The sequence below is a fragment of the Myxine glutinosa genome, chromosome 6 (assembly GCF_964187855.1).
Source record: "Myxine glutinosa chromosome 6, kmMyxGlut1.1, whole genome shotgun sequence".
Classification (NCBI taxonomy): Eukaryota; Metazoa; Chordata; class Myxini; order Myxiniformes; family Myxinidae; genus Myxine; species Myxine glutinosa.
This window is the reverse complement of record NC_136266.1, coordinates 42,204,181-42,222,521: the sequence shown is the minus strand read 5'-3', so window position 1 is coordinate 42,222,521 and position 18,341 is coordinate 42,204,181. Positions and strand designations below refer to the sequence as shown.

The 18,341-nt window shown below is 43.5% G+C and overlaps 1 protein-coding gene across 11 annotated transcripts in view; it reads right to left on the bottom strand.

Moving 5' to 3' along the window:
- LOC137415818 (repulsive guidance molecule A) overlaps positions 1-18,341 on the bottom strand; it is a 204,575-nt gene that overhangs the window by 23,983 nt on the left and 162,251 nt on the right. The window contains exons 1-2 of one of the 11 annotated variants that reach the window (XM_078779778.1): positions 3,226-3,245; positions 2,730-2,807 (exon numbers count right to left, since the gene is read on the bottom strand). The exons of 9 other annotated variants lie outside the window; for them this stretch is intronic. In XM_078779778.1, the coding sequence (XP_078635904.1) occupies positions 2,730-2,807; positions 3,226-3,240 (93 nt within the window). In that variant the 5' untranslated portion in view covers positions 3,241-3,245. Of the gene's footprint in view, positions 1-2,729; positions 2,808-3,225; positions 3,276-18,341 lie in introns of those variants that run through there. One more of the 11 variants, XM_078779780.1, reaches the window with a different exon arrangement.

Here is an 18,341-nt window from a genome sequence, read left to right as displayed (position 1 = left end):
AGCTTGTCAAGTGATGGAAATATATACTGGATCTATCTCTCCCCTCAATGAGACAATTTACTAAAGTTGTGAACAAACAGACCTATACTTTACAAATACACTGCAGAGGTCATCAGGTTTTGGATTCAGCACGCACATCAAAAACGTTCATAGAAACTTGGATTTGAATGAGGTGGGAAGGGCCAGTGCAAACACCGAGCCAAACCGCAAACCATGAACACAACTTGAAAAATCAAGATAATGTGGATAAACAAAAAACACGTTGTGTTGCGAAATCTTACGAGTCATCACCTTACCACAAACCACATGTGCACTTGGTTGTTTATTACCCCAGAGCACTCACTCTTCCATCGCTCAGCCACAGCTCTGAACTTTGCAGCAAATGCATGGGACATAGAAAGTGACAGAAAAAAAACAAACTAGAACTATAACGGCACTCGGTGGAGCGCAAACCTCTGCCAGGTTGAACAGTTTACATTTTGTATCCCACTGATAGACCGGATCTGGATTCGGAACTGAACTAAAATCTAATCGGCTTGTTCTCGTCACCGAACCAACTCACCGAACCAATTTTTATAAACATCGTGCTATATGTAAGTTTTTGGCCCCATCACTCAATGGTGAAGAATCACATGAGAATTTTAAATATTCTCGTATCCAGATCCGGATTCCGATCTTCACCAAAATCGAAATGATTCGTCACACACACAAGCTGTCCACCAAGTTTTGTCCGAATCCTACCACAACGTTTTGAGATATTCTGTTCACAAACAAACAGAGACAAACAGACGAGGATGAAAACGTAACCTCCATCCACCTTCAGTGGCGGAGGTAATGATGGCACGCCATTGCAAATCCCCATGCTTCCCACCAAAAGCAAAGTTGAAAGATGGGAAAAAGTTCGACCAGGAATGACCCAATATCACATTTGGAGTGGGAAAAAAATTCCCATTTTGACCTCGGTGTCTCAAATTCCTCACCCCCTAGGCATGAACTGGGGGGTCAAATACAAAAAAATAATTACATATTTCACGTGTCCCCCAATGTTGATCGTGTGTACAGTTTCATTTAAAAAACGTTTTAAAATGTGTTCGTAATTCATATTTTGACCGCACCCCAATGGGTGGGGCCAAAAATGGTACTGCTCTCGCACCTTATTTCCATATGGTATTCATGACTACCAAGTTTGGTGAATTTTGACAGTCAGACAGAATGAGCAGAGTACAGATCCCCCGTTTTCTTTTTTCTCCAAAAAGTGTGGAGATAATATTGGAGACAATAATCAGAAATTGAAGATTTTTTTTTGTGTGGATAAAAATGACACTGTGGCAATTATTACACTGATTATAAGGGATAGATTGTGCACATGTGATACATTGGCATCACAACAATAAATGCATGGCACAGTACTACTGAAAAAGAACTTCCTCTTCAATGGCATCCAAATACACATTCGACATAAAACAGAAGCTCGGTGATGCACGGTCACGAAAGGTTGTGCAGAAAGGAACTAAATGTCTCGTCCAAGGTACGATGGTGGTTCTCACTATGCGCCATTATGTTCAGACCTTTACCGATCTGCATAAGCTGAAGCCTGCTTGAGCAGCATTTCCATCTCCCCAAAGTAATCAACGGCACACCATTAGATAATCTAATGCATGCACGGCACAAACTGGTCACATGTGCCATTTTTGTATGAGTATGATGGCTCAAAACAAATATTCGGTGCACAGGTGACAGTAAACTATGTGGAAGGCATTTGAGGGGTGGTTGACCAAAACATGACTGCAGGCTGGACAACCAGAAATGCATGAGCACAATGCAGTTTACTTATCCACGGCGTCACCCCAGCCACTCCATCACACGTATGGGAACACCGTGAGGACTGACAAGGTAGCTCAGAGACACCCAGTTTGATCTGTCACGTCAGCATCCGCTGCTCGACCAAACCAAAAAACTGCCATCCTGGGGCTTCATGGGGCATTGGGGCAAGGTCGTCAATGAGTATGCTGTTCGTAGTCATCGGCACATCAAACCTGGTATCCCAATTGCAGACGTTCAAGATCCCAAGGTGGCTTTCAAATAATGCATGCCACTGCGCACCGGAATTGTGGCAAATTCCAATTTCCTTCCCTCACCTAAAGCACCCAATGACAAGAGACACAAACTGAATAGAGTTGCTTCTTAGCCATGGAAACCACTTCAGCAGAACCGATGCTGTGTAAGAGGATGGTTATGGATGGAAGGCGGTGACAGCAGAAACACGATCGAGTGCTTCTTACTGCATGCATCCTTTGAGCAATTTTAGCATCATATATTCCTTGTTACGTTTCGAGTAATAACTTTCTGGAATGCACAACTAGTCAGATTTTAGCAATAATAGCAAAATGAGCAGTAGCACAATTACATACGTATGCATGTATGCACACACACGCGCACCTTATTTCACCATCATAATCAGGTGATGGGTTTTTGAGAAAAACAGGTGAAGTGAAGTACGTCATTACAGAATCGGTCAGTCCGAGCACAGGCAAAAATCTCACGACAACAGTACAATTGTAATTGTAATAGTGCAAGGAACAAATTATGAGCACAACATGCAGCTCTGTTCCAGCTCTGTAGTGATTATCTCTCATGCAGACCAGAATTTTCATCGTGGACAAAAACCGTAGCTTTATTTATCCAGACAACACACAAAGACGTGAATTGCAAGGTAAAGGTGATCATACGTGTTTGCAAGTCCAAATACTGTTCTGTTTGTCTCCCGATATGCTTGTTGTAGGCCTGACCATTGCTGCATGGGGAGACTGCAACACATTGTCCCAAGTCACAAACAGGTTGAACGTGATGAGGTTGTAAACCCTCAACTGAGAATCGATCAGTCGTCAGTTTTGACCATTAAGCTCGCGATGTCGAGAAATCAGTTATTTGACTGAACCATCATGGGAATTTAATTTTAATCAATAACAATAGCAATTAAGACACCAAAACACAGACATATTTTTCTGCATTTGCAGACAACATGTAATCTGAGGGGACAGAGACTGAGACAGAGACAGAGACAGAGACAAACAGAAAGGCATTACCAAGAAGAACTAAACAAAAAGGAGTACGAGGTAGTTGTGAAAGTTTACATTCCTTAACCAATCGGGGTTCAGAACATTCATATTTGCTAAGCAAGTTTCACAAAATGAAACAAATAGATAAGAAACAACACACGCTCACCTTTAAACTTAACATCTCTACAATCCCCTCCACCCAAAGAACCAACCCCTTTAACCACTCCAGCCACCGACCCACACCCATGCACAACTCCGTCCCCGCGCCCCTTCCCATTTTTCCTCCTCCTGCTCCATTTTGTAACAGTTCATATTCTGCATGGAGGTTTTGCTTCTGTATTGAGTAACTAACTGATGGAAAAGAAGATACAAGACCCTATGAATGGCCATTGGCCAAGCATGCAGTTTGTCTGAAGATCACAAAGGTAGGGGGCATCGCAGACCATCTGGAATTGACATTGTGAGGCATGCAGGAATGCATTACACAGGCGCGAAGGCTTCAAAGGAGACTGGACACAGCATCGCTGACCTTCAGCCGGTCATATGGAAAGAAAACCCGTTAGGGGCTCAAATAAGCCACCATACGAGCCAAACGAGGGTGGGTGAGGAGGCGCACAAGGTTGTGGGGACATAAATGCTACAACCGAACAACCTTGCCAAAATACCTTTTTTTTTCCAAACATCAAATTCTGCTCAAGATCTCATTCCTGAAATATCAAAGATCATTTCATCTGCGATGGGAAGTGAAATCCTTTTGTCCGTTTCACTCGTTTGCCACCTCGTCGACTCAGCAGATCACATAACGCATATCTTGTTGCCTTCTCACCGATTTTACCCAAGACACAGGCTGCACATCCCATGGGCTTCAGCGGCATGTATTTACCCCACTTCCACCCTTATCCCACCACCACCACCACCACCACCACCACCACCACCACCACCAAAATGCTCCACAATCCAGCAGCTGCTTGTGCACATACCATTTCCAACTAAAGCATGCATTGGAGCCAGCAATCAGAGCTTCTCATTCAGGACCAAAACCCTAATCGCCAGCCCACCAGTCCTTGCATCCCACCGCTCCATCAGATGCCTTTATCAAGGCTCGCTACCCCCATCATTGGCGCAATTTATAAGCCATCAAATCACAGTTGGGGCAAAAGTGGCCCCCATCAAGCAGACCAGTTCTGCCCGCAACTGAAATAGCCTGGCAAATATTATTGGAAGAATAAAACATGGCGAGTGCATTGGGATTAGGTTTGACTTGACCATGAGCCAAGGTGCTGGGATGAAAAAAAAATTCTGTAATACCCCAGTGCGAGGCATTTCATGCATGTACCTCGGGACATCGTAACGGCGCACTCTGAAAATATTTCAAGGAAATCTAACCTTGCCAACAGATTACATTCCGTTCCATATTTGTGAAGCATGATCTACTGAACTAAACTGCACCACAGGGGGGGGGAAAAAACATGACATACCCCTATGCCAATTTATTCTCCATTTTTCCAGGAACTAACAGCAAACTCAAGCAAGTTTTGGCGATTCAAGTTGCGAATTTTCACAGGTTAATAAAATGGGAGGAGGACTTGGTGCGGAGGGAAGGGGAGTTAACCTTTTTAACTTCAAAATCAAAACAAGAAACAGTCTCAGTAAGTTATTTCCCACACAGTGATCGTCACACAAGACCATACATCCGCTCCCTATTGGGAGCAGACTGGGGGTTTGGGGAGGCGGGGCGTGGTAGCCTCCCCCCCCTCCCCCCCCCCCCCCCCCCTCTACTCTGCTGCAGGGGTCAGTAAACCACTTCCAATGTGGCATGTGTACAGGCGAAAATCTTAAGTCGTCTTACTACAACTCTTACAGCGGGTGTAGGAGGTTGTGCCCATGACCTGACCGTGGATACGACTAACACGTATGCAAAAGTTGATGGAGATCGGCCCAGCCCTGTTTTTTTTTCTATGATTTTCCGACAAACACACATACATAGCGAACTGTCTTATTTAATATCGTACGATTAGCATTATGTGGGGGGAGGGATGGTGTATTAAAGGAATTGAACATTTATGAGGTCATGCTTATTTGAGACATAGAAATGTTTGTTGTGACTGAAGCAACCTTGCAGGTCATGTGTCAAATCTTCAGTTTACAAACACGCATGTTATAGAAATTTTTGTTCAGCTGCAATGTGATGCAACTAAACCTCTCTCAAGTAGGATCTTCCGTTCTTCTTTTTTTTCATGCATTTGGAAGCATTATAGTGTTGTAGCTGGTCTCCACACAGGCTCGATGCTTCAAAGAGAATTGGCGTCCTTTTTGCAACTCGAATGACGAGTACTCACTTCTCAACTAAAGCTTGCACATCCATCTGTAAAAAATTTGAATGAACCTGAGTCATCAGGTTTTGAATCTGATTATTCATACCTTCTAAAGGATCCATGAACTGAACCACACTTGCGGAGGAGGGAACGTAATGTCTCATACATAATCTACACCAGAGCAAAAACCATAGTAAATGTTTCCAACATTTTGGACATTTTACAGCACTCTCCCCGATTGGTTAAATTGTCCAATATGGATGGTTAAATTGTCCACGATTTTTTTTTTTTTTTAAACACAGGTCATTTCCAATATCTCGTAAGGGTATATGTTATATGTATTAATGTTAAGGGTATGATATATGTTATCCTATACGATATATGTTAAGGTATGTGTACTGACCCATTTTGTGGTGTTCCACACTTTGCAATAATTTTTAATATAAAAATCAGCCTCCATTGTTCATGGTAATTGCATACATGAACAGGATCAATTTTCCAAAATGAGCAGTTTATATTTCAAACCAATACGACATCCACGAGAACACATGATTTTCTATGCTAATTTTTGTGGTTCGAAAGCAACAAAAAAAAACTGCGGAAAGCAACAGGTCAACGAGAACACATCAATTAGGCCTCAACTGCGATGAGCAGTGCAAATTCACTCGGGTAACAGATCCCAAATTTTTATTTTATTTTTATTCACACCATTGGCTCAGTTGAAAGTGGTGGCATTTACACTGCACTAAAAATAATCACAGCAATTATCCCTGTGCACACAATCAAGAAAGCCGATCCGACAGAGCAGCCAGTCGATGACACGTGTCGTCGAGATTCACGACCGTTACACCAAAGTAGGACAACAGCTACGAATGAGCTGAAATTTGTACAAATGCAATTAGAATTATATAACCTGTGTGTGCATGTGTGCCAAATAAAATTGTTTTTCCAAATGCATCTTTACGATTGGAAAGCAATTTCATTTTGTACTGGGCGCAAGCAAAATAAATTATTTAGTTTTCTTTTGCAATGGACAACATGAATCGGGTTCCCTCTCTCAGGGTTAAGAAAAAGATGGCAAAAATTATTTAATTTTAGCAGTTTTATTTTCCTGATAGACAAAATACGAAATTCTTCTGAATTTTGACACATCACAATTTTCTCCACCCACCAAACAAAGAAAACGTACAGCACAAATGTTGTTATTTTAACTTATGTATGTAATGTGGACTGGCAGGATGGCCTAAATTCAAGATATATGCACACTCTTCTTCCTCGTTTGGGTTTGAATCCAGATCCCGCTATGAATTGTCATACCAGTGTTTCACAGGCAGGATGATTCATCAGTGTGCGTTTGTCCCTTGGATGGACGTCAAGCGGGCATCCCATCTGCTGACATTAGTTGGTGGACGTTAAATACCCCAGTGTCCTTCGGGAAGAGTAGGCGAGCTATCGCCAGCACCCTGGCTAAATTCCAAATTCCTGCCTCAATTACTTAGTCGAACATCAGGCCGGACCAGCCGGTTTGTGAAAGAAAGACTTGTGCCAAGTCTATATTATATTATATTATTATATAAAAGAAAGTCTTTGTTTGTTTGTCTGCACAAGCTAATCTCCTGAACGGTGAAAGATAGGAGGAAACCTCCAATACAAAAAATGTCGGGACGGGCCCCGGGAAGGTTATAGGCTAGGTGGCGAGGCCGGTCGAAGCCGCTTCGGCCGGGCTGGGCCCATTTCGCAATTAAAAGCTGAGCTAAATTATAGTAGTCAATCTTCTACGGCCACGAGTAAAAGCTGAATTATGGTAGTAAATTCATTCAAAAAGAACCAAAAATGTCGGGACGGGCCCTGGGAAGGTTTATAGGCAAGGTGGCGAGGCCGGTCGAGGCCGCTTAGGCCGGGCTGGGCCCATTTCGCAATTAAAAGCTGAGCTGAATTATAGTAGTCAATCTTCTATGGCCGCGAGTAAAAGCTGAATTATAGTAGTAAATTCATTCAATAAGAACCCGGGCAACGCCGGGTGCTTTCGGCTAGTAATATACAAAAGAAAGTTTTTGTTTGTTTGTTTGTCTGCACACGCTAATCTCCTGAACGGTGAAAGACAGGAGGAAACCTCTGAAACAAAAAATGTCGGGACAGGCCCCGGGAAGGTTATAGGCTCGGTGGCGAGGCCTGTCGAGGCCACCTCGGTCGGGCTGGGCCCATTTCACAATAAATCTTCTTCGTCTTTCAAAATTCTCTTGAAGTGCAACTTATGCACTTAATATGAATATCTGACTGATTGCAACACATGCTTTCAATATTCTCTCTCGCGGGGCCCGACAGAAGAAAGAACAAGGAATCGTTGAGCACTAACTGATACTGGGCTCGCGTCAGACTTATGTACAGAAGATTAAATTCATTCAAAAAGAACCCGGGCAACGCCGGGTGCATTCAGCTTCGGTAATTGAATATAAGAATATATGTAGTCTCAAATGAAGAAAGCCGGATTTCTTTTTGTTAATGTGTGATTACGACGGCTATTATTTATGTTTATTTTCTGTATGAAGACCTCCAATCATTCTATTGTTACGGATCAGTATAAAATGTAATTGATGTGCTGAAGGTGAAAATTAATTGAAATGTGGTGAAGGTATATACTGTGGTAAAAGTTCAGTCAATTGTAATATGGGGGAAAGTCCATAGTACTGGGTGAAAATAACTATTTAAGCTGTGTTATTCCCAAGTTGGCTTGTGTAATGTCATGATGAACCTTACCAAAGTCAAATTGGCCTCCACAAGAACAATACCATATGAGAAGGCTTTGACAAGAGCCTTTGGAAGGACAATATGAGATAAGAAAACCAGACACCAGGCTGCTCATTGCCTTGCCAACATAGACATCTCTGGATCAAAGAAGATTGAAGGAACACTGACAATGTGCAAGAGATGCAAGTTACCGACAGTTTATATTGGAGGACAGGAGAGCGGGACATGTAGAAGGAGAGGAGGCCGAGCTGTAGTGGGCTGCATTTCTGGTAGCAGAATTCATTAAAAAAAACGAGCTCATGCAGTAAAGAGGGAATCGGGAGTCTTCTGTATATGTACCAGAATTGGTTCAGTGATTACAACCCCTGACTTAAAAGAACCAACATCACCTTGCTACAAATTGGTCATTTTTACCGACTGCTCTGGTCAATCAACTCGTCAAATTACCCATTTGTAACCTGTTGAGGTTTACTTTATAAATTGGTTACCTGAGATAAGTTACCACCTCAACAGTGGTGAGTTAATTAATAGCTGCATTTATATGTGACATTTCATCAATCAATCAATTTGGTATTCATCAATGATATTTCCGCCTCTCTGGAAAATCCTCTCTATCTCTTTGCTGATGACTCCACTCTCTGCTGCTCCATTCCTCATCCCTCAGATCGGCAGTCTGCAGCTTCTTCACTCTCTGCAGACCTGGACAAAATCACAAACTGGTCAAACAGATGGAACATGTCTTTCAATTATGACAAATCTCACACGCTCACGTTGTCTCTCCAAAAAGGCAGCCTGGAAGACCCTCCCATATACTTTCTCAACAATCCTCTTGAAGAAGTTCTGTCAATCAAGCTTTTGGGTCTCACTATCAGCCATGATCTTTCCTGGGAAAACCACATTTCAAGCTGGCCTCCAAAGCCAGTCGCCGACTGGGCATCCTCATTCGTGCAAAGTCCTTCCCTTGGCACACATGAGCTCCTCACCACGTACAAGGCTTTCATCCATAGCTCAATGGAATCCTGCTCTCCACTGTGGGGTGATGCTCCTGCCTCACACCTAGCTCGGCTTCACAATGTGATAAATCACCAATGTGTACATTTGTCCCTCGGATGGACGTCAAGCGGGCATTCCATCTGCTGACATCACTCCAAACCAAAGCTTTCAGGATCATTGGTATCTCCTGCGATGAAGCCGATTCTGAGGGCCTTTCACTCTCTCACCGCAGGCAGGTTGGTGGTCTTTCTGTCTTCCACTGACTTCTCTCTGGCCTAGCTCCCCCAGCTCTGTGCTGTGCCGCGTCCCACAAATATTCCTGCAGGACGCACAATAACTGCCAGCAACCCTCTTCTGGTGAAACTGCCAAAATAAAGACTCTCTGCTCACCTTCACTCTTTTATTCCTCTTTTTCCCCACCCCTGGAACAAACTCCCACACTCTTTTCAATCCCACTACTCCCTCCAGGTCTTTAAAACAGCTGTTCACCATCATCTGTTATCTTCCCCCATCAAAAACCTTGATCTTTTCTATCCCCGTTAATGCACTCCAAATCCACATCTTTCAATCTCAGACTTCATTCCTGAAATTCCTTGTAGTGTCAGTTTTGAACCGTGTACCCCCTTCTCTCTCCCCTCCACCCCCCACCCCCCCCCCCCAGCCCACTCCCTTCGAACAGATCTCCCGATGTCTGTGTTCCCTAATGTTGTGCTTGCCTGCCTCCCTGTCTCGCCCAATCTTGTCTCCCACTCCCTTTATTGTTTTACGTGTCCGTTAGGTTTGTTTTATGTGCTAATATGTGTTTGATGTGCTAGCTCTTAAACGAGCCTCAATCTTGTATACAAAAAAAAAACAACATAAAACTCATTTTGCTGATCTCGGAAGGATGACCTGGTGTTAATTCAACGACTGACCGGTAATTTAATTTCGGACCCTAGGATCCCAACCCAGCACCCTAACTATGAAGCCAACACCAGGCTTCAACCCAAATAAAGACCGATATTTCTAAAATTGCACTGATTTTCCAATTCTATAGTATGAGGCCAAGCACGTATCACAGCACTTGCTGCAATTCTTCGATAGTAAAACACCAAAAAATATTTCCCTGCAAAAACGATAGTCCTTTGATCTTTATTTATGGATCATGCAAAAAGCACAATGTTTATCTTGAGCCTTCAATTAAATCTAAAGGACATGAACACATGCTTACGACCAAGCACGTTTTTCAGGAGATGCGTCAATGGAATGACACCATCTGCCATGGACGAATTATATCCTCGATAAGAATGTTCTGGAATTGAGCACACTGCTATTACGGCTACAACTGTCTTGGTATTTTGTGTTTTGATGAAAATAGTACCTACCCTATCATCCTGCAATGTTTCCAAAACTTCCAAGATTGTTTCTGCAAGTACGGCAGAAGTGTTTAGGTGTACAGAGAGTTCATTGAAATGCTTAAGGTTAAGCACACTCGATGTACTATTTCTACCCCATCTCAGGTTCACCACTTTAAAAGAACACGAGGTCATATCAATATAATTAATGAAACTCCAAAACTTTACCAGACATAAACACTCGAAAAGCAGCTCAATGTTTGCATTTCCAACCTTGTGGTAAAAAGTCGACTCAATCCCAACAATCACAATGAACTTGCTGCACATTTTGTGGTTATGATGGCAAAACTAATTACCTCATTAAATACAAAGTGTGAAAACAAATGTCACATGATGGCAAATCAGGCCTCAATGCCCGCTTATAGTATATCAGATTAGAGAATGAGGTCAACCTGCCAACTACACCCGAAGGGGAATTGGAACAGCCGCTGCAAAGTCAGGCAGTCCGACTTGCAAGAAAAATAACGTACAATTATGAGCAAATTGGTGAGCCAATAAAAACAAAGGATGGAACAAGTACGCAATGCGATCTTGCTGGAAACATCCTGTGAAGAAAATATATACAATAGTTGCAGATTCTGAGAAAATGATTTTTATTTTTTTATTTTAGTTGAGCAGGTGCATCAGAGAGTTTTGTTCAAACATAGTAACACAAATTTGCAAAGTTTTCCCTGCCATGCCACTCCGAGGAAAAAAGGTCATAAGCAAATAAAAACAACTTCACATAATATTATGATGCAAACATGGGAAAGACAAAAGCCCATGTTTGGTCCAAAGCATGTTTTGCAAATCCCTGGATCCACAAAATCTTACATCAACAAATGTCCGTCCAAGTCTGCAAAATGTTCCGTTAATATCCACGTCCATAAAATAATGATCATATGTTGCACATTGTTGTGCTCGGCTCGTACTTATGACGGGCAGAGGAAAACCAGAGAATGGAGCTTGACAAACACCGGGTGCGGAATTAGTCGTTTTTGCCTTTGCGTTGCAGAAACCACCAAAGCAGGCCAACAACACAGTGCACAATTGCCTCGCGTTGCCAGGGTGATGAAAAACGATTGTTGGTCCACAGCATCCAATGACGATGCCCCAAAAAGGAAAGGGGAAAAAACCGCATATTTTGTCATCGACACAAAATATCAATGAGCAAAATAAGTTTTGAGGCAGCCCTACTTGTATAGCAGACGAGACGTGTGTACAAATTAGGATACGTGAATCTCCAAACTTTGGTCCTGTTAAAGAGGAATAATAGAAATGATTCCCACAAATAAAACAAGCATTCTGAGTATTGCGCTGCAATACTTGTCCCCTACCGGCAGCCTGTCATCCAGAAAACTGTTGGGGAAATTATCAAAGTTCAAAGTGCCATAACTTTGTCAAAAATGATCGAAACGTCGTGAAGTTCGAGCTTGATCTGTAACTTATCATGAGGAAACCATGTGCCCAGTTTGAAATCATTAGCATTTAGAGTTTAGAAAAAAAGTCCAGAAAACTGTTCTTTGCGTGACGGACTGACAGACGGACAGACGGGGGGACGGAGTGCAAACCTATAGCCCCCTCCGGTGTACACCGGAAGGGGACTAATATAACATAATACAGCCTTCAACATTTTGTATGCAGCCTGTGCCTGCTGGGTCCATCATTGCTGGGAGCACCGCTGATGCAGTGCCCCATTTCCAGGAAGCAAAGGTACTAATTTTGCCGACTTCAGAAGGATGACAAGCTGAGGCAACCCACCTGATGTTATTTAACGGGAGTGACAGGTGCTCACACTAAAGATCATAAAACCATAAACCAGTCACCTTAAGCATTGAGCAAACAACTTGTTTTCATAAATACCTCACATAGCACGCAGGATGAGTTCCTGGAAGAGAGAGCGCTAATTGAAAATGCGCTAAGAGGCGGCCAATATACCATTGGTTATATGGAGATGCGTTCCCGACACCGTTACTTCTTACATGTTGGAACAGGTCATCGACAAGAAGCCACCGCAAGGCACCTGGCCATCAGATTCAGCGTCTCTCCATTCTTTAACTGAATACTGCACATATGGTTTGGAGACTGCCAATGTGTGGCTCCAAGCCGGCTACCCTGCTGTTACCAGGATTTAAAAACATTGCACAGAGTACCCGGAGTTATATATTTTGTGAGTCTGCCATATCCAGCCAAGTGTTCAATTGGTGTACACCGGATAAGGGTTAAGGAAAAAGGTTAGATTTTAAGTTAATCATTTATATTACTAGGGCATGCCCGTACTATATATATATCTAAAATTATATATCCCCCCTCTATTTACATGAAATGGTTTGGTCCAAAGCGAACGGCCTGCGAGTACGGTGACAATCCCCCCCCCCCCCCCCCCTCTATTTACATGACATGGTTTGGTCCAAAGCGAACGGCTTGCGAGTACGGTGACAATCCCCCCCCTCTATTTACATGAAATGGTTTGGTCCAAAGCGAACGGCTTGCGAGTACGGTGACAATCCCCCCCCTCTATTTACATGCAATGGTTTGGTCCAAAGCGAACGGCTTGCGGAGTTTGGTAAAGAAATCGCCATAGCTCGGTAACTACTTGTCCGATTAATATGAAACCTTGAAAAGGCACATCCTCGGGTCCCCAGCAATATACCTGGCAAGTTTCAAGTATATCGGACCCGTGGTTGTCGAGAAACAGCGGTCACAGACAAACACACAGACACACACAGACACACAGAGATTACTGGAATTATAGATAGATAAATTAAAGGTATTTGATACCAGGGATGACAGGATGGCCAAGAGGTACGCACACTCACCTCCAAGCAGTCCAAGTGATTCTCGAACCAGCTATAAGGGCTTCATCAATGTGTGTGCCGTCCCTTGGATGGACGTCAAACGGGAGTTCTGTCTGCCAGCATTAGTTAATGGACGTTAAAGATCCCATGGTGTCCTTCGCGAAGAGTAGGTGAGCTATTGCCGGCAGGACGGCCAAATTCCAACTTCTTGCCCTAACTAGTCGAATGACAGGCCTGTCCAGCCGGTTCATGAAGATCCAGTCGACACCACAAGAACGTTGGGATAATATTGGTTGTTAACAAAGACCAAGAAAGGGATTTGATATCAACATTGCGAACAGATAATGGATTAATTGGCAATCTAAAAGTCGTTTTGCGATCTAGGCCAACATCTGACCCCCTTGAGTAGGATGTGGTTTCTACCTTGGGGTGCACTTCTCTGGAGTCCCTCCACTTAAGGGTATGGCCTCACTTCTGCTGCGTTCTCAACACTCAATCATACATATTTTTATGTGCATGGGAAAGGGTTGGGGCCCACGGTTGTTGTCCGTTTTGAAGATTGAAACCGGCCAAACATTATTACTTGGGACATGCTATTCTCACAACCTTGGCAATGAGGAAACCTTGTCTTGAATATGTGGGACGATGAGGAACCGAACCACCCATCCCCCCCCCCCCCACCCCCACACCCACACCCAATTCAAATGAAAACACATGGGTTTCTTAGGCCAGATTCGCACAGGAAGGAGCTACTTCCACCACACAACATGAAGTACACTCTTATGGGCTCATTGCAATTCTGCTCCGCTAAACCCTGGGCACATCTTAAATCCGTCTTCCATCAGTTTAGAAAGATGAGAATTGTACGGGTGTCATAACGGCAGAAGGAGTGTGGTGGTGGAAGAATGACCAATGCTTTTGGAGTGCCCAACAGTGTGAATCCTGCCATTGCCAACGCCACCTATGACCCTCTGCATAAACCACCTTTAGAGGCCATTTTTCCCCGTGTAGGGTCTCTAGCATCCCACGTCGATGTGTGTGCATCGATGTACCATCGTGGTAGGGTCTCTAGGGTAGATGCCTCTAGGGTATGACCCTCTGCATGAAATCAGGTTTTTACCCTGGGCCCATGAAACGAAAAGCAGGACCTGGCATTCGGTTTCGTGTGTGCACATGGCGTATATGCATTATGCATTGCATTCAGAAAGTATTCAGACCCCTTCACTTTTTCACATTTTGTTATGTTGCAGCCTCATGCTGAAATCGTTTAAATTCATTTTTTCCCTCATCAATCTACACTCAATACCCCATAATGACAAAGAGAAAACAGGATTTCAGAAAGTTTTGCAAATTTATTAAAAATAAAAAACTGAAATATCACATTGACATAAGTATTCAGACCCTTTGCGATGACACTTGAATTTAGCTCAGGTGCCTCACATTTCTCTTGATCATCTTTGAGATGTTTCTCCACCTTGATTGGAGTCCACCTGTGGTAAATTCAATTGATTGGACATGAGTTGGAAAGGCACACACCTGTCTACATAAGGTCTCACAGCTGAGTTTGGTCCTCTTGGAGTCATGTGCCTTTTCAGGGATCGATTGGGATTTGTGCCGTTGTCGGACAATATATAATTCTGTATTATTACCCTGCACATGAAATGAATAACAGGGTTAAGCAATTGCTTCACACGTGTCTGTTCAAGCATCAGTATATATATATACTGATATATATATATATACATGAGTACAGTATATATATATATACATCAGTATATACATCAGTATAACAAACACACACACACACACACACACACACACACACACACACACACACACACACACACACACACACACACACACACACACACACACACACACACACACACACACACGAATCAAGGCACCTCCTAGCTTTAATGGTGAGAACCAGCCACATATGTCTCACACTGTAAAAACTGCATAACCCGCAAGGAACCAACAGCCGGTGCCACCCAGACCATCGTTCCTGCCAGTGCAAAGCAAAACCATGGTTATGCGGTTTTTACCGTGTGAGACATAATCCACGGCTGGTGCTCACCATTAAAGCTAGGAGGTGCCTTCATTCACTTGATAGACAAGTTTGATCCTCATTGGTTAGATCTTTTTTGCAGTATGCCATCCTGATGAGGGAAAACAACCCCGAAATCTGTATTGGCGGCTCTGTTTGTTGTTCAGCCAATGAGACCCCAAAGAATGAAATATCTGTCTGTCGACAGAGTGGCCGGGCTGAGGCGACGCTTTGGTCGAGGACTTTGGTCGACATGAGATCGGGACAGCGCTCGTCATATATATATATACATATATATATACGTATATATATATATATATATATATATATATATATATATATATATATATATATATATATATATATATATATATAATATAACATATATATATATATATACATATATAGATATATATATATATATATATATATATATATATATATATATATATATATATATACATATATAGATATATATATATATATACAGACTTGACATTTAATATGGAATTATTTTTTTCTTAACTTGGGTTTACTTTCTGAACTCAGTATATCAATCTGGTGAGTTTCTTTAACGCTTCGGTGGGTGATTTATTTGTGAAAAGAACCATGTCACTGATTGTCTGTCACAGCAAGAAGTCAATACCAGGATTATATCACAGGTGGCATGACAAAATGGACGGACAGGTACATTTGACGATTGGCTTCACAATCGGGTATATAAGGGTTATTGTGTTCTGTATGAGTGGAAAACAACTGCTGCACGTATACAAAAGTTAATGCCGCTTCCTCTGGAGATGGTCAGTCAACTCGACAATGCCGTTTGTCATGGAGTGGTGAAATGCCGGCATTCCGGTGAAAATCCGGTGAAATTCCGGCATGAAACAGCGTGCTATTGCTCGGCAGTTTGGCATCACTCAAGGTCAGGTGTCAAAGATCCTGAAACGAAATGCTCAGAGAGTTGTCCCGACTCCAATACCGAGGCCAGGACGTCTCCGCAGAACCACAAGGAGGGATGATCGCCAGCTGCACCGGTTAGTCCGCAATGGCCGTACCAAGTCAGCGAATCGGCTTAGGGCTGAGTGGCAGCAACTGACAAATGTGCCTGTATCCAGAAGGCTAGTCAACCAACGACTGGTTCAAGCAGGCTATCGTGCTAGGCATCCCCTGACAAAGCCACGCATGACCAGACAACACCGCCAGCGCCGATTGCAGTGGGCCAGAGAGCACCGCCAATGGCAGCCAGGACACTGGAATCATGTGATCCTCAGTGACGAGTCTAGATTTCTGGTCTATCATCAAGATGGCCACGTCCGAGTGCGCAGTCAAGTGCATGAAGGCGACAACGAAGATTGTATAGTGCCAAGAGTCCAAGCTGGAGGTGGTGGGGTGACCGTTTGGGCTGCTTTTCATGCAAGGGGCAAAACTAACCTAGTTGTTCTGAATGGAAACCTGGACCAGTTCAAGTACAGGGCCATTCTGGAAGGAACATTGCTTCCATTTGCTCGTACAGCCTTTCGAGGAAACTTTGTCTTCCAAGATGACAATGCACGGCCTCATCGTGCTCGCATGATCCAACACTTTCTTGCTGACCGTGGTGTAGAGCATATGGAGTGGCCTGCCATGTCCCCGGATATGAATCCGATAGAGAACTTGTGGGCAGAATTAACGCGTCAAATCGACAACTTGAACGAGCAGGCTACCTCTGTACGTGAATTGCAGCAGGCTATTGTCACTGCATGGCAAGCGATTCCTGTCCAAACCTTGGCAAATCTAGTGAACAGCATGCCTCAACGTGTACTTTACATGCTCTCGTGAATGCTCGTCACGGTTACACGAAGTACTGAGCTGTAATTTTACTGTCCGTAATCCCAGTCGTAATTTTACTTTTGTTAAAAATTTTTTTGGCTAATGTGCAAAATAAAGAGATACTTCTGGAAAACGTACAGAAGTTTAACACAGTACTGTCCGTGAATTGAGTTCGATATCAGTTTACATCACTTTCAAGGATCAATTTATTTGCTTTGAAATGTCAAATGTCGTTTTTATTTCTTTCTTTTTTTTTCTTCTTTTTTTTGTATACAAGATCGAGGCTCGTGAAAGAGCGAACATTAATCACACAGAAAGACAAACCCACACATAAAACAAATAACATCGGGAGCGGTAGACAAGATGGGGAGAGAGGGGGAAGGACACAAACACAACATTTGAGAGCAGGGACCGAGAGACATGGAGACATCGAGAGATCTGTGGGAGGGAGAGGGCTTTGGGGGGGGGGAGGCATGGGAAGGGGGGGTGGGAGATGTATAAAACATATGGACACTGCCAGGACTTCCAGGAAAGAAGTTGGAATTTCAAACAAGGTGGATCTGGGGTGAATTAACGGGGGTAGAAAAGATCAAGGTTTTGGATGGGGAAGGATAAGAGATGGCGGTGAACAGCTGTTTTGAAGACCTGGAGGGAGGAGTGGGATTGAAGAGAGTGTGGGAGTTTGTTCCAGAGGTGGGAAAAAAGAGGAATGAAAGAGTGAAGGTGAGCAGAGAGCCGAGATTTTGGCAATTTCACCAGAAGAGGATGCTGGCAAATCTTGTGGGACCTGTAGGAATATTTGGGGGACAGAGCACAGATAGAGCTGGGGGAGATAGGCCGGATAGGCGTCGGTAGAAGACAGAAAGACCACCTACCTGCCTACGGTGAGTGAGTGAAAGGTCCTCACAATCGGCTTCATCGCATGAGATTCCAATGATTCGGAAAGCTTTGGTTTCAACAGCGTGAAGCCGAGCCAGGTGTGAGGCAAGAGCACCAGCCCGGCGGGGAAAGCAGTATTCCATTGAGCTGCAGATGAAAGACTTGTATGTGGTGAGGAGCTCAGGTGTGCCAAGGAAAGACTTCGCACGATGGAGGATGCCCAGTCGGCGACTGGCTTTGGAGGCCAGCTTGGAAATGTGGTTTTCCCAGGAAAGATCATGGCAGATAGTGAGACCCAAAAGCTTGAGTGACAGAAC